General features: G+C 35.9%; 1 protein-coding gene across 1 annotated transcript in view; it reads right to left on the reverse strand.

The window, feature by feature from the left end:
• The window catches only part of THSD7A (thrombospondin type 1 domain containing 7A), a 596,458-nt gene that overhangs the window by 254,162 nt on the left and 316,803 nt on the right, over positions 1 to 25,493 (reverse strand). Inside the window, exons 5-6 of the mRNA XM_053714101.1 lie at positions 8,585 to 8,740; positions 4,219 to 4,422 (exon numbers count right to left, since the gene is read on the reverse strand). Of these exons, the coding sequence (XP_053570076.1) occupies positions 4,219 to 4,422; positions 8,585 to 8,740 (360 nt within the window). The remainder of the gene's footprint in view (positions 1 to 4,218; positions 4,423 to 8,584; positions 8,741 to 25,493) is intronic.

The following is a 25,493-nucleotide window of genomic DNA, read 5'->3' on the forward strand; positions in this document are numbered from 1 at the left end:
AAGGAAACCTCACCTTCTAAAGACATAACAGTATCCCTGACTTCAGGGGACATAGTACTAATAGAAGGAAACATCTGGGCTGACCTTTTACAATTATTTGAAGGCAGAAGAGCAGCCAAGGCTTCAAAAACAGCAGCTTTAATGAAATTATTCACACTGGTTGAAACATCAGTAGCATTCTCCTGAAATGAGCAAACAGAAGGAGCAGTGATACCCCAATAAAGGAGCATTAACATAGGCAAACATGAGTAATATAAATAAAAAAAAAATTCTCCAATAAACATACTTAATTATGGTAGGAATGTTCAGGAGATTCAGCTTGTAGGGTAGATTTAGGGACAGAATCAGATAGCTCCATTATAGCATTTGACAAAGCAATGCAATAAAAAACAGACAGTGACAGTTGTTAGGAAATTAATCGCGCCAAACACGATGTGAGTTAGGAACTACATGCGCTAACCCGATATATGTGTAATCTAGCCGAAGAACGAAAAAAAATATTTAGATGTGCTCGGACCCACGAGCAAAAAACCTAGCGTACGCTAACCCAATGTGTGTAAACATGAAGCCGACAAGCGAATTTTAAACTAAGCGCACCAAAAAAAATATATATATACACACATATATATATATATATATATATATATATATATATATACACAAAACACACACATATATATATATATATATATATATAAATATATATACACGCACACACACTCACAGGAATGAACAACAGGCTCAATACCATTGTTGGCCTGTTCTTTGGCGATTTATCACCTGGTTGCAGCCTCTTTTAGCCCAGTAATGCTTTTCAGAGAGTAGAACTTTCCTGTAGTATATCAGTCTGATCCCGCCTATTACAGTCAGTCCAGCGCTGAAATACCAGGCAATTCCTCTCTGAACAAGGAACACGGCAAACCCAGATGATCGTTTCGTCCTTCATTGGGCCTTGTCAGTGAGGTGTAGCCATATTCCTCTAAGCACACTGAGCAAGGAGTCCATATATATATATATATATATATATATATATATATATATATATATATATATATATATATATATATGCATACATACATATACACACACACGTATATACATACACACACACATATATATATATATAAATATATATATATATATATACACATAAATACACACATATATATCATATATATATCATATATATATATTAATATATATATCTCAAATAACAATAAATGTGTTCAGTGCAAAAAGTATATGTGCATAAGAAGGGATAATCAGTCCCAAAACACTATAATGTGCAGGATTGAAGAGGATGGTCTCCGTGCATATCCAAGTGTTGAACCTCAAAGAAAAAGACACAAGTACTGCAAATAAAGAAATCCTGTTGAAACTTCAAATAGGAGGCACATGGTAAGTAATATACTCACATATTCCAGAGCTTCACATAAAGCTCTAGACATAAAGGTACACAGGAAACTCCAAACAGGAGTACATAGGCAACACCAATCAGATGTATATGGAGTGAATTCAGGCAGATTGGGATGAATAATTAATCACATTTAATAGATAAAACAAAGTAGAACTTTCCTGTAGTATATCAGTCGTATCCCGCCTATTACAGTCAGTCCAGCGCCGAAATACCAGGCAATTCCTCTCTGAACAAGGAACACAGCAACCCCAGATGATCATTTCGGCCTTCATTGGGCCCCGTCAGTAAGGTGTAGCCATATTCCTCTAAGCACACTGAGCAAGGAGTCCACGTCTGAATTCCTCTTTTTCCCATAGGGAGACTAAATACACACAGAGAGAAGCACACTCACAGGAACGAACAACAGGCTCAATACCATTGTTAGCCTGTTCTTTGGCGATTTACCACCTGGGTGCAGCTTCTATTAGCCCAGTAATGCTATTCAGAGAGTAGAACTTTCCTGTAGTATATCAGTCTTATCTGCCTCAGTCCCAAAACACTATAATATGCAGGATTGAAGAGGATGGTCTCTGTGCATATCCAAGTGTTGAACCTCAAAGAAAAATACACAAGTACTGCAAATAGTGAAATCCTGTTGAAACTTCAAATAGGAGGCAAATGGTAAGTAATATACTCACATATTCCAGAGCTTCACATAAAGCTCTAGACATAAAGGTACACAGGAAACTCCAAACAGGAGTACATAGGCAACACCAAGCAGATGTATATGGAGTGAATTCAGGCAGATTGGGATGAATAATTAATAAAATTTAATAGATAAAACAAGTGTGAAAAATACAAGGCATACATAGAGCTAAAACCTCTGCAAAAGCCTTTGCTAACAGAGGACTGTTTTGATACAAACAATGTCTACTTTGTTGCGAAATTCGGCTCAGAAGGTTAAATTCAGCCCAGATAATGGCATCACACATTGTAATCCGATGTACGTTTCAATAGTATTGTTTGGTTTTTTGCACTGAACACATTTTTTGTTATTTGATTGATTATTTTGTTTGTTTAATATATATATATATATATATATATATATATATATATATATATATATATATATATATATATATATATATATATATATATATATATATATATATATATATATACACACACGGTATAAGTGATAAGGCTATAAAGCTTCTAAATATTAAAAAAAAATATACTTACCAATAGTAAACACTCATCCACCAGCAAACATCCAGTAGACAGCCAAACCAGTACTGATACATATCAGCAAAGGTTATGGAATAGGAGTATATTGTTGACTTATAGAAGGCGGCAAAAGAAAAGTCCATGCAACCAAATATGGAGGATCTGTGACAGATTTCCCATGAGGTGAAAAAGGAGCCATAAACCATACCCCATATACATCCTTTTGACAAGCCCTGTACTCTGAGGGGAATCTGGGCCTCAACATAAACTGAGAACCCCTCTCTCTGAAGAATCAAAAACACATCTTAATTCTTCGACCACCTTTAGCAGGGGCAAAGTAAAGACTGAGGTACATGTAAGATGGGAGGGGTTTTATAGTGCTCTTGGTGTTTGGGAATCTTTGCCTCCTCCTAGTGGTAAGGAAGAGTAATTTCCAGGAGTAATGGATTGTGGACTCTCACCCATATGAAAGAAAACAAAGTAAAAGTACTGCTTTGGAAATACTGATACAATCAGCAGCGCTAGTTACACAGTCAGTAGCAGTTTTCACTCATGACCAGCAGTGCTCTGTGGTCCCAAGTGGTACTTCTATAGGATGCCTAGTCTTAAAACTGCTTTGGAACAAAGCATGACTAAACACTTTATTGAGTATAATTTATTTTAAACAAACCATAAATGAGCAATTTAAACATAAGTGCATAGGCAGTGTTTTAAATTTTTACTATCCATGAAACAAATAATTTAAAACCAAAATGTGCAGTTATAAAATGTAGCAACAACATTTAATATAAATATACAGAAGCTAATAATAGGATGCTACTAAAATATATATATTTTTAAAGCAAAATAACAATTGCATGTTTTAAGTGAGCAAAATAATAAAATCTTGTAATTTTTTAACATTTTCCCTAAAGATAGCTTTAAAGGGACAGTCTACACAAATTTTTTTATTGTTTAAAAAGATAGATAATGCCTTTACTACCCATTCCCCAGCTTAGCACAACCAACCTTGTTAGATTAATATACCCTATAACATTTAAACCTTTAAATTTCTGCCTGTTTCAAAGGCTCTATTGACAGCCTCTTAATCGCAAGCTTTTGTATTTGCTTTTCACAATAGGAGACTGCTAGTTCATGTGGGCCATATATATAAAAATGTGTTCATACCCAGGGAGTTATTTAAGATTTAGCACAATACAGTACTAAATGCAAGTCAATAAATAATAAATACAAAGTCATGTGATCAGGGGGTAATGTGCAGAAGCTTAGATACAAGGTAATCACAGAGGTAAAAAGTAAATTAATATAACTGTGTTGGTTGTGCAAAACTGGGGAATGGGTAATAAAGGGATTATCTATCTTTTAAAGCAATACAAATTATATTGTAGACTGTGCCTTTAAGATGTATCTATAAACTTGATAAAATGAGGATATCAGCGTCATCTGTTACTCTTTTTTAGCTAGTTTTATTTTCACTTCAAAATAATCAATATTAGTTAATAAATTGAATTATCTGGAACTGAATACAAATACCCTCACTAAACATATACTTGCAGTAAATTTCCGTTGTCTTATTCATTGAAAAATATACTCACCATCACTATTAATACAGGTTACCAAAGGAACCTGAGTACCAGATCCACATTTGTTTCCATTGTCAGGGATGCACTCTTCAAGTTTATCCAGTCGCCAGTCATAGCAGGCTGGTTCCTCACAAGGAATGGCTTCTATTAAATGAGGACAGTTGCCAGTGCCACCTGTAGGCTCATTAGTTATATGGCGTTTTCTAAGCTTGAAACCTAAGAGCAGAACAACATATGACAATATTATCCAAGTATTGCAATTATTCAATAATGCAGTGTTATATTATAGGATGGAAAAATATCACTATAGTTTACTAGTCAGTGGTTAAAAGCTACTAGCCAAGAGGAAAAATGTTTCCCCCTCCTTTACAAACATCAATATTATTTCTTCTTTATTTCCTCTACCCACCCCTGAAGAACATTTTACTTGTAATAATGTGAATATGATGTAATGATATTGTTGCAGGTTTTTTTTATTTTATTTTTAAATATGTGATCTTTTATTAAATCATATTTTTCCCCATGGATTGTTCACCTTTCCCATGAGACAAATGTAAGATTGCATATTGTTTCTGTTTATTGTCTGTATATTTTTCCTTATGTGTTTGTTTATTGTATTATTTTTTTCTTTATAAATTACGTTAAATATAACAGGGTTACATTTAGCTGCACACTTGAAAGTGATAATTGTCTGATTCCCTATATGTCTCAGATATAAAAGCAAATAGCTAGCTTATGAGAATTACAAAGGAATTCAAAGGGGGCATCACAGTTATGTGGGCAGAGTATATGTTACAGAATAACTGCAGAAAGGAGCATTGCACTGTTGTTAGGATACGCTTTAGTTAATAGTTTGGGGCCTGTTTTGTTGATCGATTTTCAGTTATATTATTAATGTGTTTCAACAAAAAGCACATCTTTTACTGGACAAACAACTTTAAACAATCTAGTTGAAAAGACATTTATTGAGTTATTGTTCCTTAACAACAGATAAATAATAGAAAATAGGCACAGAAGGAATTTGTCATGTAACAGATATCATGATGAACATTGCACACAATTCTGGAGACACTATACAGACAAACATATTGGATAAATTCAATGAGAGACACTAATATAATGTATGGGCTAAATAAATTATGTAAATAATAATGAAAATAGAAGGGGTGATTTAAAAGAAATCTTCAGATATATTAAAAGGAAAGTAAAGTTAAAATTAAACTGTCATTATTCAGATAGAGCGTGTAATTTTAAACAAAATTCAAATTTGCTTAATTCTCTTGGAATCCTCTGTTGAAGAGCATAACTAGGTAGGCTCAGGATCAGCAATGTATCTACACAACAGGGGTTTACAATGGCACTACTGTGGCAATCCCCACAAGTGAATATCTAATTAAATCAGTCCTATTTATAGTCTCTCAATTATGCTATAAGTAGAATATACTTGATTAAAGAATGTGGGTTGGTGCTATGCATTAAATTAAACTTTAGCAAAGGGATAATGGATAGAAAGAAATCCACTGAAAGAATGCAAGCAGCACTCTATGCCTAGACTTGAAGGCGTGCAGACCGGATGTGATTAAAACATAACTTTTATTGGTAGAAGATAAAAAACACACACATACAAATGTTAAAATTCCAACTCTGTTAAGTACGGATTCTATATCAGGGTGATAGCTATTGTATTCCTGAATATGGCCTACAGTAAATTGTGCTATCATACAAATGTGTATGGTCTCCTCAGTTGAGTTAAGTGGGGGACTCCTAGTGGCCACCTGGGACCAGATAACTGAAATAAATGTTTACTAGGCTGTAAGGCTTAGTGCTGAAATAACTGATATGTACTGCTACCCAATCTCAGCTTAATTTAGTTCTGTATATAGATATATTCGAATTGTAGATGTACATACACAGTACAAGTCACTCTTTGTCTTCAGAAGTAGCTACCAATTGCGTCTCTCAGTTAGCAGGGTATCCCTAGATGTGGGATCACTTAGATTCAGAATATCCTGATATCTGGCACATTCTGTTGGGGGACATGTGTGATACTCATCAATAATGTATATGGTTGTGTTAACTGTCAGTCATCTGGGTGTGACCGTCATGAATAATGGACCTGATATCTGATTACATGTGTTTTATTCAACCAATTGGTGCCTAGTTGCTCCACTTCTGATTATTTGTGAAATAAAAATATATATCTCAAATACTGAAATTTCTATTTGTGTTTATTAATTCTGCACCTTAATATATGAATAATAGAAAATTGTGTTTTCGTTAAACCTGTGAGGTAAACGGTACTTTCTTGCGCATATCAACAGACAACTACTAAGATAAATGGTATTCTCCTGTGTGCATGAACAGGTTCTTTAGTTGTTACTAATAGTGGTAGTTATTATTATTCACCCAAGTACTAAAATATATAGTGCTTTCCTGTATGCACTCACAGGTTATATATTTATTTGTAGATTGGTAGTTCATATGGTTCGCCTTACTAACGAAGATCTTTCAGTAAGTCTCTGTTGGTATCTTATTTCACAAATAGTGTATATCAGGGAACATTTTCTCGTATCTCAATCGGGTGAGCAATGTTAGACAGCATAAAACAGTATAACATGTGGGTATGCCTAATAGGCTGATAGTTATACAGTGGTTAACCCAGCCAATGTGGGTCTCACACTCAAATCAGGATCAGCAATGATCTACTAGCTACTGATTGGTGGCTGCACATTTTTGCCTCTTGTCATTGGCTCACCCAATCTAGCTCCCAGCAGTTGTACATTGTTGCTCCTTCATTAAAGGATACCAAAAGAATGAAGCAAAATGTATTTAAAACTGTATGTTCTATCTAAATCAAAAAAGAAAATTGTTGTGTTTCTTTAAGTGATATATATTTTTCTGATAAGGAGAAATATTAGAATAGTTGATAATTTGCTGGAGAATATTGACCAGCTGAAATAATTAAGAGAACATTAGCAGAAAGAGTTATAGGCATTTGGAATAATATTTTAAATAAAAACAGTAAATATAGCAAATTATCTGAAGAATGAATAGGGCTATTAGACTGCTGCCGCACTGTGCATTATTCTATTAGATTTAAAGTTTAATGGCAGCACAATATACTTGTTAAGATACAGGCACAATTCTTAGATAATTTAAAGGGCCATAATACCCAAATATGGAAACACTTAAAAGTGATGCAGCATAGCTGTAAAAAGCTGACTAGAAAATATCACCTTAACATCTCTATGTAAAAAAGAAAGATATTTTACCTCAAAAGTTCCTCAGTAGCCACATCCCATTGTAAAGGACTTCTAAGCAGCAAATCAGTATGTCCGTCCCGGGACAGCCAAAGGATTGAGCCTTGTGCACTCATCTTATTTCCCTATTCAGTCTAAGGAAGTTTACAATGAAATCTCATGAGAGTTAAAGAGACACTAAACCCAAATTTATTCTTTCATGATTTAGAAAGAACATGCACTTTTAAACTACTTTCTAATTTACTTCTATTATCTAATTTGCTTCATTCTCTTTATATCCTTTGCTGAAAAGCATATCTAGATAGGCTCAGTCGCTGCTGATTGGTGGCTGCACACAGATGCCTTGAGTGATTGGCTCACCCATGTTCATTGCTATTTCATCAATGAGGATATCTAAAAAAAATGAAGCAAAATAGATAATAGAAGTAAATTGGAAAGTTGTTTAAAACTGTATTCTCTACCTGAATCATAAAATAAAATTTTGGGTTTAGTGTCCCTTTAAGTCAAATCTCATGAGATCACAGTAACAGAGTTCATGACCTCATGATGCTGATTGGCTGCTGTTCATTTCTTTATTTTTTTTATTATTTACCTGCAGCTGAGCAGCAGCTGAGTATAACTTTTTACACAGAACTTACTCTGCTGAGCTGAGGAAATTGTGAGGTAAAATATCTTCCTTTTTTACATAGAGATGCTCAGGTGATATTTTCCTATCATCTTTTTACAGTTATACTGCATCAGTTTCAAGTGATTTAGCATATGAGTATTATGTCCCTTTAATACTATAATTTTAATAATATAAATACTACTGTGATCTATTGTTTTCTTGGCTGAGCACTCAGATCAATATATCTACTTTGGTTGCAAATTTTCAATATCATAATTGTTAGTTTTTGTTGTTTTTTTAACTGTGGATTACATGTGAAAAATGTCAATGCCAAATAATATTAAAAATATATACATTTTTCCCTCGCCCCTTTACCAATTTGCTCCAGTCCATATCAATGTGACAACTGAAAAATGACATCACTTATTTTCCAAACAAAGATTCAAATATAGACTGTTCATTAAATATTTGTATCAAGTGTGACTTTTTACTTCCGGCTGAATATTCCTACCTTTTTTGCTTAGCTGATCATCACAGTTTTCAAATGTGCAGGGTCCCCAAGCTGACCATGTAGAAACCTCACACTCTATAGGGCAGGGAACATGACATAGCTGGCTGGTACTTGGTGCAGGATCTGTGCAAAGCTTTGGATCTACTGGCTTTGAAGCTGTGACAAAAGGACAGAATGCAGATAATGTTCAAATAATTTGATGAGAACAAATCTGTATAATAAACATTTGTTACAATTCATATAATACATTAAAGAAATATTATTATTATTATTGGTTATTTGTAGAGCGCCAACAGATTCTGCAGCGCTAAATTAGATCAATGCATTCATTTCACAACAAATGCACATTCGTTAACAAAACCCGGATATTTGTCTTGTTTTAATGAGATGAATATCCGAATAAATGCAGCATAAAATGTAAAGAAAATGATAGAATAATGCCTAATTCGGCAGTATTAATTTGAGCCACGCTAACCCACTCCTCTTCTTTATAGAGGCTGGCTGTGCTAACAGGAGGCTCCCAGAGCCTGCACTAAATGAGAAGGTCCTGGGAGCCGCTGCGCTAAGCCTCCTGTTAGCGCAGCTGGGGTGCTATGAAAAAGAGGAGCGAGTTAGCGCGGCTCTCCAGCAAGGTATCTTAGTCGCTACAGGTGAACTTTTTCACCTGCAACAGTGGAACGTGCACATTCGTTTAACGAAAACAAATCTAAATGTGCCACGCAGAGTCAGTATTACTTTGGTTTAAAATCAGACCAATACCGAACAGATGGGTTGCAGAATATTCACAATACAAAAGTATTTTACATTTTCAGAATTAAAGATTCTTCCGAATCAAAAATTTTGCCCATGCAGATGTCTAATAAATATGATTGCCTTCTTTTATTAAAGGGACATTAAACTGCGGAGTGCACCTACCGTAGCAGGTTACAATCACCATGTTTTTGTTTTCCCTCCTGTACCTGCAGCTGTCTTCAAAGTTGTCCTCATATGTTAATCCCTTACAAGTATAATTTAGTGAAGCTCTGCATAGTCACACTGGATGCCACCATCTTGGAGCTTATTTTTATCTATGTAACTTTTAAACTGTGCAAAAATGTAATTACTCCCCACTCTTATATGAGCTAAACCCGAAGTGCAAGGTACAGCTGTCAAAATGGCTGCACCTCACTGTTGAGGCCCAAAGGAGGCTGAAACGATCATCTGGGGTTGCTGTTTCCCTTGTTCAGAGGAGAATTGCCTGGTATTTCAGGGCTGAACTTTTTATGCAGGATCAGACTGATAAACTTCAGGAAAGTTCTCCTCTGTGAAAAATCACAATTGGGCTAAAAGAAACTACTCCCAGGTGGTACCCGGTCCATAGAACAAGCCACTGAGCTGCTGTTCGTTTCTGTCACAGGATGCAACAAAACCTGTGCTACAAGATGGCAGAACCCAGAATAAAATGCAGAGCTTTACCAGCAGGATTATGTAATGAGTTAAAATAAGAGAACGGCTTTAAAGAGAGCCGCAGGTACATAAAAGAATACAATAACATGGTAAGCAGTAACCATGCTACTGTAGTTATACCTAGCCGTTTAATGTCCCTTTAAGTAATATTTCATATTAGCTAAACCCATATAACAATGTAGACAGCAAATGAAGGAAAACTCAGATAAGGTTAAAATAATCTCACATTAGGATCAATATGCTCTCGTCCTTTTAACTTTCTCCACAATCATTTGTCATTTTCTTCTACACACAAAGCGCAGTGCACAGCATACTGACTAGAGTATAAAAATCAATTTGCAGACAAAATCTATCATCTACTTTTAGCCTTCTTTACCTCATTCTAACCATGCGCCTGATTTCACATATGCTTCAGTTTAATCCATATCTGATTTCTCTAGAATCAACTCTCATTACATGCAGATACACTGTACCGCCTATTGCCTTATCTAACAATGTGAAACAGTTAAGGCTCTTTATATTAAAAATAAACTTTCATGATTCAGATAGGGCATGTCATTTTAATAGACTTTTCATTTTGCTTCTGTTAAACAAATGTACTTAAAGGGACAGTCTACACCAGAATTTGTATTGTTTTAAAAGAGAGATGATCCCTTTATTACCCATTTCCTAGTTTTACATAATCAGCACAGTTATATTAACCCTTTAAGTGCTAAGCACTTTCCCACCTGGGTGCTAAGCTGATTTAATTTATTTTTTTATTTTGTGAAAAAAAAATGTTTTAACTTTTTTTAAAAAAAATCCAGATCCCCAAGACTTACACCATTGGAAAGGTTAGGCGATTACTTGGGGGTCTGTAGCTGCTTAGATACCTGAGATACAGGATTCTAAGCAGCATGCCCCCTTTCCCTATACTTTGTATTGACAAATTGTTAATAAAGTTGCACAGTGATGTCATCACGTCATTGCGCGTGACGTCACTGCGCAAAACGTCAGTCTACATGCACGATTGCTGGGGTAGGACCGGTTGGCACCACCCAGATCTCCCTCAAGGTGGGAGAGTGCTAGAAAAGGCTCTCAGCCGTCATTAGCACCAGAGTGGGAAACTCTGTGATGGCTCAGAGCAGTCATTAGCACTCAAAGGGTAAATACACTTTTTACCTCTGTGATTATCTTGTATCATAGAGGCCAATTTAACAAATGTCTGTCAGACCTGATCCAACAGTGCGGATCAGGTCCGATAGACATTGCTGAATGCGGAGAGCAATACGCTCTCCGTATTCAGCATTGCACTAGCAGCTCACAAGAGCTGCTGGTGCAACGCCGCCCCCTGCAGACTCGCGGCCAATCGGCCGCCAGCAGGGGGGGTGTCAATCAACCCGATCGTACTCAATCAGGATGAATTGTGGTGATTCCTGTTCACCTCATCAGAGCAGGCGGACAGGGTTATGGAGCAGTGGTCTTTAGACCGCAGCTCCATAACTTGTGTTTCTGGTGAGTCTGAAGACTCGCCAGAAACACGGACCTTCAAGCTCCGTTCGGAGCTTGATAGATAGGACCCTAAGCCTCTACAGACTGTCCCCTTATTTCAGTTCTTTTGACAGACTTGCAGTTTAGCCAATCAGTGCTTACTCCTATAGTAACTCCACGTGCATGAGCACAGTGTTATCTATATGACTCACATGAACTAACACCCTCTAGTGGTGAAAAAATGTCAAAATGCATTCAGCTTAGAGGCGGCCTTCAAGATATAACAAATTAGCAAAATTAGCCTTACTAGGTTTAGCTTTCAACTAAGAATACCAAGAGAACAAAGCAAAATTGGTAATAAAAGTAAATTAGAAAGTTGTTTAAAATAACATACTCTGAGGCCCATTTATCAAGCTCAGAACGGAGCTTGAGGGCCCGTGTTTCTGGCGAGTCTTCAGACTCCATAACCCTGTCTGCCTGCTCTTATGAGGCGGACAGGAATCACCACAATTCAACCCAATCAAGTACGATCGGGTTGATTGACACCTCCCTGCTGGTGGCCCATTGGCCACGAGTCTGCAGGGGGTGGCGTTGCACCAGCAGCTCACAATGCTGAATACGGAGAGCGTATTGCTTTCCGCATTCAGCAATGTCGGTCGGACCTGATCTGCAGTGTCGGATCAGGTCCGACACACATTTGGTAAATCGGCCTCTCTATCTGAATTATGAAAGTTTATTTTCCCTTTAACTTTCTTAGTGAATTTTGTTGAAAAGTATAGCTAGGTACGCTCAAAGCTATCAACACTTTTCTGCAAGCAATAATGCAATAATAGACTGTTCTTAAATATTAGAGCATTTTTTTACAGTGGCCATTTCATTTCTGTGAACTAATGACAGCTATGAAAACCAAGTGGAAAAGCTTTATTTACAACATTAACAGGACCATTCCTGTATAGTAAATATACATCAAAAAGTATGTACCTGTCTAAAGACATTTTTAAGGACATTTCAAATATAGCACTGATAAATACAATGCTCAATGTCATATACTAGCATTTACTTAGCACAAAAAGTAATGGAACTTGGTATTTAATTATTCTCAGAAATATTTCTCTTTGGTTTTAGAAAACACATACGTAAGATGACCCTATTTTATTTGTGGGTTGTATTGAGTGCTAAATAATTATCTAAATTATTTTCAAACACAAAACATTTTATACAAATATAGCACCAAACCCATTGTGAAAAGCAGGCCTGTTTTTATTTCTACACTAACGTCATCAGATATACACTACATTAATACTATACTTGTCAAAACAATGCATGGAGTTGCTCCAGAGAGCCTACATTCCTCAATAAATAATTCAGTGTATAGGCTATTAAAAGAGAAAGTGCATCCAATGTTAAAAGCAAAGTATAATTTGTACTACAGGTTTAGACAGTGGTTTGCATGTAAATGATAATATCATTAATATGTGATATGTTAACCAGTTAAAAATATCTTTAAAAAACATTATGTATACAAGTCTCAGACATCACGTACTACAGTTCCCATGGTTTACTACAGGCACTTCTGTCTGTTGCATATACTTTTAGGGAAATCTGTAGATAACCCCTCTATGCATTTTATCTGTTTACTGCAGAATTAGTCTTGCTGGACACATGGGCACCAAGATTAGCCTGGGGTTCATCCTTTTCTTGCTTAAATCCCCATTCCCTGACTTGCCACTTTTTTGCCCTGTGTAGACCAAAGGACATAAAAAAGACTTGCAAATGTATGGCTTTAAACTGTTGAGAAAGAGAGGAAAGGTATACAGAGAAGAATTCACTGTATTACATATCCGTGTACCTGCATGCTCAGAAAAAGCATTAAGGGCTTGATTACGAGTGGAGGGCAAACATTTGCGTACAAGCAATATCGGGACTTCATGTTCGTTTGTGCACAGGTTAAACTGCGCTGGTATTATTAAATTGCACTGGTATTATTAAATTGTGCTGGTATTATTAAATTGTGCTGGTATTATTAAATTGTGCTGGTATTATTAAGTTGTGCTGGTATTATTAAATTGCACTGGTATTATTAAATTGTGCTGGTATTATTAAATTGTGCTGGTATTATTAAATTGTGCTGGTATTACAAGTACAAAGTAAGCGCAATCCCTTGAGCGCAATTCAATTTAACGCTCGTCGGGTTAGCACAAAACAAAAACATTGCAAAACAAAAAAGTCTCACAGAACACATAAAAAATACATTACAAAGTACAGTTACACTCATAATAACACCATCTAATACAAACTATTACTATTTATACAAAATAATACACACAAAAGTTATAAGGGCTCAAAGATATGAGATCTCAAGTGAAAAAAAGGCAAGCAAAGGGCTTTAACATTGAGATACATACATATTACATGATGGATATGTATGTATATATAAATATACCTGTATGTGTACAAATGCATTTATGTATTTATATGTGTATATATGTATTTACAGACATATATAGATGCATAAATACATATATATACATATATATATATATATATATATATATATATATATATATATATACATATTTAGAAATATATATAAGTGCATTAGAGCCCTTTGCAGTCAAGTAGATGAAAACATGAAAAAACATATTCATGCAATATTCATATTTAATAAAGTGTTACACTTTATATTTACAGTAAATATTTCATTTAAATTCTTTTTTATTGAAAAGAGACTGTGCATAAATTACATTGTATACGTGTCAAGTAATAATTTTGAAACGTCAAGGATTACATATCTTGAACAGTAATACAGACTCTTAGATTTTACATAAAACAAAAATAACAGGGTATAATTAAAAGAATAACATTAAGTTATAACAGTATATGTGTCCAATCTCAGAGAGCAATTTGAATTGTATATAGTATTATACATTGACATCCAGATATTAGCTCACTAACCATTATCTATTTATTCACAATGAATTTCCTTTTACAACCAATGAGAGTGTGGTATTTCTAATGTATTCATCCCAGAGTGCTTGTAACATTGTAAAGCATTCAGTGTTACCTTTCTTATAAACTGAGTATTCTTCCAACTCCAACAACTCAGTGACCTTATCCCTCCACATCGCCAGTGAAGGGATCTCCCTTGACTTCCAAATTTTTGCTATTAACATTTTGGCACTGTTGGTAAATATACGAAATAAGGGGAGAAGATGCTTGGAAGGTAGATGGGTAGACTTATTTAGTAGCCACATCAGGGGGTCTGGCGGAATAGTTATTTGAAAAATAAGTTCTACTTCATGTATTATCTCATACCAATAGTGGTTTAGGTGAGAGCACCACCACCACATGTGTCCCATTCCACTCCCAACATGCCCACATCTCCAACATTTGTTGCTAACTTTGGGATATATTTGATGAAGTCTTCTGGGGTTAGATACCAGCAGTGCAGAATTTTATAGTTGGTTTCTAAGATAGAAGATGAGGTAGAGGATTTTTTGGTATTTATGTATATGTTGGTCGCTGTTTGCGGGAGGATAATTGTACCTAGCTCTCTTTCCCACATCTCAACTGAGTATGGTAAGTTACCTGGGGGAGTGATGATTTTATAGATGATAGATAGGGAGTGTTTAACTGGGGAGCTCGAAAGGAATAATTTCTCAATATTAGTAGGTATACGAGCCATGTTGTTTTTATGTTTATGCGTATATATAATTATGTAGTCTCCTATAGGAATACCAATTTCTCGCCCAGTCAAAGCCTTTGTCTAATAATTGATCTTGCGTGCATATTGTTTCATTAGCAGTTACAAGGTGGATAGGAATGTCTTGGGCCATTGAATCTATGGAGTTGGAGTTAATTAGGGTGAAAATAGAGAAATCAGTATTGTAAAGGAGAGAAGTTAAGGGACCCGGGTTAGAAGAAAGTTGTGGGTAGTGCACAGAGGCCGAGTTCCATTGAGATGCAGTTTCCTTTGTAATTGGGTTAGTAATCAGTCTAACTTTTTCATGGAAGTCAGGTCTCCAGCAAAGATTAGTCAATGGTATGTCAGGACCTAAATATTTTTCAAGTTGCACCCACCTCCTCTTCCCCTCACCCACCCTCCAGTCTAAAATCCTCTGCAGGAATATCGAGCTTCTATATGCCTCCAGGTTGTACAGTAAATATTTCACATGCAATGTTCTCCACTTAGAATATGTTCTAAGTATTTGTAAATAGTTATTCCTAAATATATATATATATATATATATATATATATATATATATATAGTAGGAAGGAACCGGATCCAACGGACGGTCTCCGTTGTGTAGAAAGATCCAAGAACAGCCGGCACACAGGAATTTCAATCAGCAATCCGATTTAATAGAAAATATAAACCAAACGTTTCGGCTCTACCACAAGCCTTTTTCAATGGTATTCAGACCATTGAAAAAGGCTCGCGGTAGAGCCGAAACGTTTGGTTTATATTTTCTATTAAATCAAATTGCTGATTGAAATTCCTGTGTGCCGGCTGTTCTTGGATCTTGCTACACAACGGAGACCGTCCGTTGGATCCGGTTCCTTCCTACTGTATGTACTTTTGGGCTGAGCACCAGGTGGCTGTGAGATTTAGTGTGTTCCGTTCTTTTAAACTAATATATATATATATATATATATATATATACATACTGTATATATACATATACATACCTATTTACCTACAGTATATATAATCTATCTATCTATCTATCTATATACAGTATATATTGCACAAAAATACCATCAGCTATTTATATAGAAATATGTATTTATAAATAAATAGAACATATTCTACTACGTGCAGAACATTGGAATGTGTAATGGTCATATTTTTATGTCAGGTTAGCACACATGAGAATATGAGATTGGGTTTGCACACAAGTGTGTTGTGGTTTTTTTTCCACTTTTTTTGCTCCATTACCTTCTATGGGGGGAATAGGTGATCGCAAATGCGATATTCTAAGTTCAGCTTTTTGCGTGTCGGGTTAGCACGAGAGCAATAACTTATTACTTTCAACTTGTAATACCAACGCACGCAAAACGTTTACTTCTAGCGCAATTAGCGCTCCAGGAAAAGCGCTAAATACCGCTTTACTCATAATCTAGCCATAAACAGGTTAATTGTTTCATCTATATAGAATGACAAGCTGTTCCCGAACTATATAGCTAAACCAAAATATGATTTAAAGTCCAAGCAAACTAAATTACAGTAATTACATCTACCAATTAAGTATTCTTTGTTCAAATTGTATAATTATTATTTTTTTGTTTTGTTTATAACAGTTTCAACTTCAGTCCCAAAGTACCCTAAACAAGCCAGATTTTCATACCTTAAAGGGAAATGAAACCCAAAAAAGTTCTTTCATGATTCAGATAGAGAATACAATTTTAAACAATTTTCTAATTTACTTTTATTATCTAATCTGTTTCATTCTCTTTGTATCATTTGTTGAAGGAGCAGCAGTGTACTAATGGTTTCTAACTGAACACATGGGTGAGCCAATCACAATCAATATATATATATATGCAACCACCAATCAACAACTAGAACCTAGGTTATCTGCTGCTCCTGAGCTTGCCTAGATAAACATTTCAGGAAAGGATAACAAGAGAAAGAAGCAAATTAAATAATATAATTAAATTGTAAAGTTGTTTAAAATTGTATTCTCTATCTGAATCATGAGAGAATTGTTTGGGGTTTCATGTCCCTTTAACTAGAGCACAAGTGAAATAATAAGTTGATCAGTAACCATGGTTACAAACCTACTCTCGCCCATCAGATGATTATTTCCCCTGTACTCTAGTTCAGATATCATGAAAATCTTTCTTGTTAGTGGTACGTGAGGAGTTGAGAACCCCCTGGTTTACACAATATTTATAGTATAGCTTTCATTAACTAAGGCTCTTAAGAAATTGCATAGTTAATCTGGGATGTCTGCTTTATTTAATTTCTTTTTATCTTCAAAAGTCATTTTCAGATATTGAAAACTGTAAATAATCTGCAACTAGATAACCTTATAGCCCCTTCCATAAAGAGGAAATGTTATAGTCTTGCCCAACCCATGGGCCACAGCCAAGCATCCAATGCACTTGACCGCCCTCCATTTCTACAGACCAAATAGTTTTGTACTGAAATAACAGCAATATCTCATTTGTAGCAATGTGAGGCACAGACAATTAAAGGCCATCTTCAGGCATGTCTAAACAATAATATCTCTGATATTGGCACAATGTAAGCCACATAAATTGCACATATTTAGCTACAGCTAAATTTACTTTAAGCCTATTTATAAATAAGTATACTTTTGTTTCCATTAGAAGTATTCCTACTGCTTGCTCACAAGCTCTCCAAAACAAAGTTCAGATGTGGCCCCCTGAAGTGAAAAAAACAGAATGTTCCTGTTGTAAACCATCTAGAGAATTGTTCCATGGGATTCCTTACTCCATATGAGATGAATGTGGTGGAGAAAAAAATAAATGATGGTTATTATTTATGATAATGTGATATTCATGTGATAAATACACTATCATCTGAATCTGTAGGACTTCTAACAGTGCCTTTGCAAAAAAGGTTCTTGCTGTGTTTATAAAAAAAATATATTGTAATTTTTCAATAGTTTTTCAGTTAAAGATAACATTTCTTTTTCAAAACATTTATATACTTGGCTGAATCCCTCTGGAAGTTTTTTTTTTTGTATATTGAGTAATTTGTAATAATTTATTTTGATTAAATTGTAAATTAATTGTGATTTAACATATAGGGCTAGATTACAAGTGAAGCGCTAATTTACTGCACTCTTACAAGTGGCTGGTTATTGCTACCACGAGCTCACGATAGCAATTACTGCTCTGAAAATTAACCAGCGATCAGATCTCTGGTTAATTTACTAAACGTCCCCCAATCACCCTCAAATTTCAGTGTATTGTTTGTATTAATAAAATAAAAATGTAGCTTTTTTTTTTTTTAAGCTGCACAAAGCCGTTTTTAGGGCTTAAAGTTGGCGGATGTGGGTTGTTAGAAAAAAAACAGCACTGAAAAGTGCCTTTACATTGCAGACTATGAGGACTGTGTGTTCCCTGTAAATATATATGTATATGCTTATATACATATATATTTATGTGTTAATATGTGTATATATATAGCTAGTTCTATGGCGATTTACCACCCGGAAGCAGCCTCTTTTAGACCAGTGTGCTTTTCACAGAGGAAAACTTCCCTGAAGTATATCAGTCTGATCCCGCCATTCAAGGGCAGTCCAGCCCCGAAATACCAGGCAATTCTCCTCTGAACAAGGAACATGACAACTCCAGATGATAGTTTCGGCCTCCTATGGGCCTCGTCAGTGAGGTGCAGCCACATTCCTCTAGGCACACTGGGCAGGGAGTCCACGTCTGGTTTCCCCCATCACCCAAAGGGAGACCTCCCCAGGGTGATTTATAATTTGCATATTGGGTTCTCCGAAGAGAGAAGCACTCTACCAGGAATGAACAACAGCTCATTAGCTAGTTCTATGGTGATTTACCACCCGGAAGCAGCCTCTTTTAGACCAGTGTGCTTTTCACAGAGAAAAACTTTCCTGAAGTATATCAGTCTGATCCCGCCATTCAAGGTCAGTCCAGCGCCGAAATACCAGGCAATTCTCCTCTGAACAAGGAACATGACAACCCTTAGACGATCATTTCGGCCTCCTATGAGCCTCGTCAGTGAGGTGCAGCCACATTCCTCTAGGCACACTGGGAAGGGAGTCCACGTCTGGTTTTTCCCATCACCCATAGGGAGACCTCCCCAGGGCGATTTATAATTTGCATATTGGGTTCTCAGAAGAGAGAAGTGCTCTACCAGGAACGAACAGTGTGCCTAGAGGAATGTGGCTGCACCTCACTGACGAGGCCCATAGGAGGCCGAAACGATTGTCTGGGGTTGTCATGTTCCTTGTTCAGAGGAGAATTGCCTGGTATTTCAGGGCTGGACTGACCTTGAATGGCGGGATCAGACTGATATACTTCAGGAAAGTTTTCCTCTGTGAAAAGCACACTGGTCTAAAAGAGGCTGCTTCCGGGTGGTAAATCGCCATAGAACTAGCTAATGAGCTGTTGTTCGTTCCTGGTAGAGTGCTTCTCTCTTCGGAGAACCCAATATGCAATATATATATATATATATATATATATATATATATATATATATATATATATATATATATACAAAATGTGTTTTTTTAGCACACCTTACAAAAAGTTTAAATCCACATCTGGGAGTGCTGCCAATATGACCCAGTAATTACACAAACAAAAAGGTATCAGCACGCATCCATTTTCAAAAGCACAACATATTTTTTGAACTGCTGAAAAAAATTGCCTGCAAATACATCAAGAGACAACTATTCTTTTTAAATAATATTGGGAACTTAGTCACACAATATGGCCATATTTTGCTTAGCCGGTCACCACTTACAAGGTGCTCCAATTCGACTGGTCCTAACACTACAGTCCTTTTGCCACAGAGGGCTGAATCATTCCTGCTAATACTCTTCATAATAGAATGAGACTCCCTCACTTTTTATTCACAACTCTATTAGACTGTCATGAGCACACCTGAACTTGGGTGGGGTGCTTAAACCAATGGGAGATGGTCAGTCTCCCTGGTTATGTTAAATACAAATACAAAATTTGTTTTTTTAGCACACCTTACAAAAAGTTTAAATCCACATCTGGGAGTGCTGCCAATATGACCCAGTAATTGCACAAACAAAAAGGTGTGCTGATACCCTTTTGTTTGTGTAATTACTTGGTCATATTGGCAGCACTCCCAGATGTGGATTTAAACTTTTTGTAAGGTGTGCTAAAAAAACAAATTTTGTATTTGTATTTAACATAATCAGGGAGATTGACCATCTCCCATTGGTTTAAGCACCCCACTCAAGTTCAGGTGTGCTCATGACAGTGTAATAGAGTTGTGAATAAAAAGCCAGGGAGTCTCATTCTATTATGAAGAGTAAAAGCAGGAATGATTCAGCCCTCTGTGGCAAAAGGACTGTAGTGTTAGGACCATTTGAATTGGGGCACCTTGTAAGTGGTGACTGGCTAAGCAAAATATGGCCATATTGTGTGACTAAGTTTCCAATATTATTTAAAAAGAATAGTTGTCTCTTGATGTATTTGCAGGCAATTTTTTGCAGCAGTTCAAAAAATATGTTGTGCTTTTGAAAATGGATGTGCGCTGATACCTTTTTGTTTGTGTATATATATATATATATATATATATATATATATTTGGTTTATATATTACAATTATGTACACACATATCTAGAACTGATTACTCATTATGGGATTATGTATTATCAATCTGTATTCTACTTACAGAAATTATAAAACAGACGTACAGGCGTATATAGAGGCCCATTTATCAAACTCCAAATGCAGGCGGACAGAGATCGCCACAATTCAACCCGATCGAGTACGATCGGGTTGATTGACATTCCCCTGCAGAGGGCAGCATTGCACCAGCAGCTGAACAATGCAATGCTGAATACGGAGAGCGTATTTCTCTCCCCATTCAGCGAGGTCTGTCGGACCTGATCCGCACTATCGGATCAGGTCCAACAGACCTTTGATAAATAGGCCTCATAGTATGTACAGACGTATATAGTATTCTCCACAGATTTTTTGTCTAGCCGGGTGGCATTATGAAATAGCCTAGTGGGTTTAATGTTTTGTAATGTTAAAACATTTTCTGGTATCCAAGGCACAAATTAATTGTATAATTTAATAAATTTAGGGATAGATTATGAGTGGAGCACAAATTAGCGCTCCTGCTCATGTGTTAACTTTGTTAGATAGAGTTTTTTTGCGCATATCGGATAGTGCGCATATTTCAAGTTGAAAGTAAATCGTTTAGGCACAAACGCTAATCCGAAGAGCGCAAAAAGTGGAACTTAGAATATATACCCATAAACTTCAATAGAGCGCAAAAAACCCCCCCAAAAAAACACCCATACTCACTCAGTAACCCAACTACGTTTAAACAACTGTGCTAACCCAACATGAAATATGAATATTTCACATTCCAATGTTCTTCACAGAATAATATGTTCTATTTATTCTTAAATATATATTTAAATATATATATATATATATATATATATATATATATATACACAGTATATATAAATATATATATATATATATATATGTGGTATTTTTTTATATATATTTTTATTGAGAGACAGGCAATGAACAAAGTTACAGGTACATATGAGCAGGCATGTTACAAAGAGGTTAGTATAATATAGCGATGAGCAAACATATATACATGTCTAGATTTGGAGTATTTGGGGTGTATTCTAAGAGAATGAAGCAACCTATGGTGCAGTTTTAGTGATAATAGGTGATATATAAAGGGGAAGCTGCTTATTTATATGTTGTTTTTTTGGTAAAATATATATCTATAAATAAAAATGTGCACAAACCTATATACAAATCATACAAACTCAAAAAAATACCCAAAAATGTCAGGTGTTTGAGTTCTTTTAATGTGGTTGGCAACCGTACATATGGAGGCCTATCTATCAAAGTGTCAACCACAAATACACCGGAATTCCACTTCGTAATTGTTGCGATATTGTTCCGACCTAGCTATCAAAAAAAAAATTGACCACTCGCATCATAATTACATTTAAAGTGATAAGTTTGGCGTGTACAGCTCACAGCTTACATCACTGTTTCTTTTGTTAAGATATATTCTACTATTGTAGTTTTTGGTTTGTTGTTTGTTTTTTAGAATTTTAAAACATTTTCAGATAAGACACCAGTGTCAATTCATTAGTTTTTAGACATATGAGCTTAATTTTTGTATTCCTTATTATGGTATTTTTTTATATGTGTTAATAAATTGTGAATTCTATTTGATATACATACACAGTTTCAAATTGTCTAATTCCTGAGAATTTTTATGACCCACTAGGGATATTATTTTTTAAACCACAAACTGCCGTAGGTGCCACCTCCACCCTGTTTTTATTTGTCTAGTAATCCCTACTGCGCTGTTTAGTGAGAGGTGCGGTTAGTGAGGTTGGCTGTGCTGTTTGGTTACATAGCCACAGTCTCACACTCTCTTTTGCACAAATAAACCTATTAACCCCTAAACCGTCATTCCCTCACGTCGCAAAAAACTAAATTAAGCTATTAACCCCTAAACCTAACAACCCCTTAACTTTAAATTAAAATTACAGCATCCCTATCTTCAAATAAATTAAAACTTACCTGTAGAATTAAACTAATTTTAAACTATTAATTAACCTACCCTAACTATTATACTACAATTACATTAAACTACCAATTAAATTAAATAAATTACATATAAAAAAAAAACCTAACCCTACTAAAATTATTTAAATCTACAAATAAACATTATTACAAAGTCCTAAAGTACAAAAACAAACACTAAGTTATCAAAAACAAACATTAAAATACGAAAAATAACAAACCATATTATCAAAAATATTTTTTTACACCTAATCTAATAGCCCTATCAAAATAAAAAAGCCCCCAACCCCAAAATAAAAAAACCCTAGCCTACAATAAACTACCAATGGCTCTTAAAAGGGTCTTTTGTGGGGGCATTGCCCCAAAGATATCAGCTCTTTTACCTGTAAAAAAAATACAACCAACCCCCCAACAGTAAAACCCACCACCCACCCAACCAACCCCCCCAAATAAAATAACTATCTAAAATACCCATTGCCCTGAAAAGGGAATTTGTATGGGCATTGCCCTTTAAAGGGCATTTAGCTCTTTTACTGCCCAGACCCTAATCTAAAAATAAAACCCACCCAAAAAAAACTTTAAAAAAACTTAACATTAACCCCCGACGATTCACTTACAGTTATTGAAGTCCCGCTTGAAGGATCCATCCAGCCGGCGAAGTCCTCATCCAGGCGGCAAGAAGTCTTCATCCAGCTGGCGAAGACTTCATCCATGCGGCAAGAAGTCTTCATCCATGTGGCATGAAGTCTTCATCCAGACGGTATCTTCTACCTTCATCCATCCGGCGCGGAGCAGGTCCATCCTGAAGACATCCAGCGCGGAGCATCCTCTTCATACGGTACACTGGAACTTCAATACAAGCGGCATCATCAAAGATGGCGTCCCTTGCATTCCTATTGGCTGAAAGATTTCAATCAGGCAATAGGAATTAGAGCTGCTAAAATCCTATTGGCTGTTCCAATCAGCCAATAGAATGAGAGCTCAAATCCTATTAGCTGATTGGAACAGCCAATAGAATGAGAGCTGCTCAAATCCTATTGGCTGATTGGAACAGCCAATAGGATTTTAGCAGCTCATTTGCATTGAAGTTCTAGTGTAGGCGGCAACCGTATGAAGAGGATGCCCTGCACCAGATGTCTTCAGGATGGACCTGCTCCGTGCCAGATGGATAAAGATAGAAAATGCCATCTGGATGAAGACTTCTTGCTGCATAGATGAAGACTTCTTGCCGCATGGATGAAGTCTTCGCCAGCTGAATGAAGACTTCTTCCCACTTGGGTGAGGACTTCTTGCTGTCTGGATGAGGACTTCTTGCTGTCTGGATGGATCCTTCAAGCGGGACTTCAATAACTGTAAGTGGATTGTCAGGGGTTAGTGTTAGGTTTTTTTTAAGGGATTTTTGGGTGAGATTTATTTTTAGATTAGGGTATGGGCAGTAAAAGAGCTAAATGCCCTTCTAAGGGCAATGCCCATACAAATGCCCTTTTTCAGGGCAATGGGTAGCTTAGGTTATTTAAGATAATTATTTTATTTGGGAGGGTTGGTTGGGTGGGTGGTGGGTTTTACTCTTGGGGGGTTGTTTGTATTTTTTTACAGGTAAAAGAGCTGAAATCTTTGGGGCAATGCCCCACAAAAGGCCATTTTAAGGGCCATTGGTAGCTTATTGTAGGCTAGGATTTTTTTTATTTGGAGGGGGGAGGGGCTTTTTTATTTTGATAGGGCTATTAGATTAGGTGTAAAAAATATTTTGGATAATTTGGTTTGTTATTTTTCGTAATTTAGTGTTTGTTTGTTTTTGGTGACAGCTGGTTTTTTTTCTACTGTAGGACTTTGTAACAATGTTTAATTGTAGATTTAAATCATTTTAGTAGGGTTAGGTTTTCTTTTGTTTTGTTTTTTGCCTGTTACATGCTTTTTTTTTTTTTGTAAACATTTTTTATTGAGGTTATTACATGCATATAACATATAGAAGATGTTCTGTCAGACAAATAAACCATGTACATAATGATGGCAACCATGCAATATGTCATAGACTAACATACATCGTAATTAGTCAAAGGGAATGTATCAAGCATAATTAGTACAGTCTCAAACATTAACAGAGAAGTAACTGGGTTCAAATAAACTATACGCTATTTCTATCCTTCATTGATTATATACGTTGCTTATGTAGGTTCCCTAGTACTGTATGACAGAACATATAGAGTTAATACCTCATATAAATTTTAAGATTAGGGAAGGGTTTATCAGTAACTTCTATGGGTAAGCACGCTTATGTAGGTTTTAGGGATTAATCAAGGGATCTGTGTCCCGTAGCTTAACAGATAAACTATGTAGAGGGGGGAACGAAGCCGCAATGTTAAAGAGGACTTATAACTCTCATGGAACTCCATGCCTTAACGGGAAGTTCATCTTTGTAGGGTCAACAGACAACATTAAAATATACTGGGATTAGCTGCACCATCTCTACTGGACTTATGGGGAGGAACCCTTATCACATTTGGTTAGGGAATAATGTTCAAAATAGATAGCACTTAAGGGGAAATAGTGAGTCAAATGTCTAGGTATCATAAAGTAGTCTAAAATACAATACAATTAACTATCCAAATCTGCTAGATAAGTATCTGAAAGGGATATGAGCCAGCAAAATTAGTATCAATAAGGATCCTGGTTATGAATACTCTCTAGGTCCAAGGTTATAGCAGACACAG

This window comes from Bombina bombina, chromosome 5 (genome assembly GCF_027579735.1).
Source record: "Bombina bombina isolate aBomBom1 chromosome 5, aBomBom1.pri, whole genome shotgun sequence".
NCBI classification, from domain to species: Eukaryota; Metazoa; Chordata; class Amphibia; order Anura; family Bombinatoridae; genus Bombina; species Bombina bombina.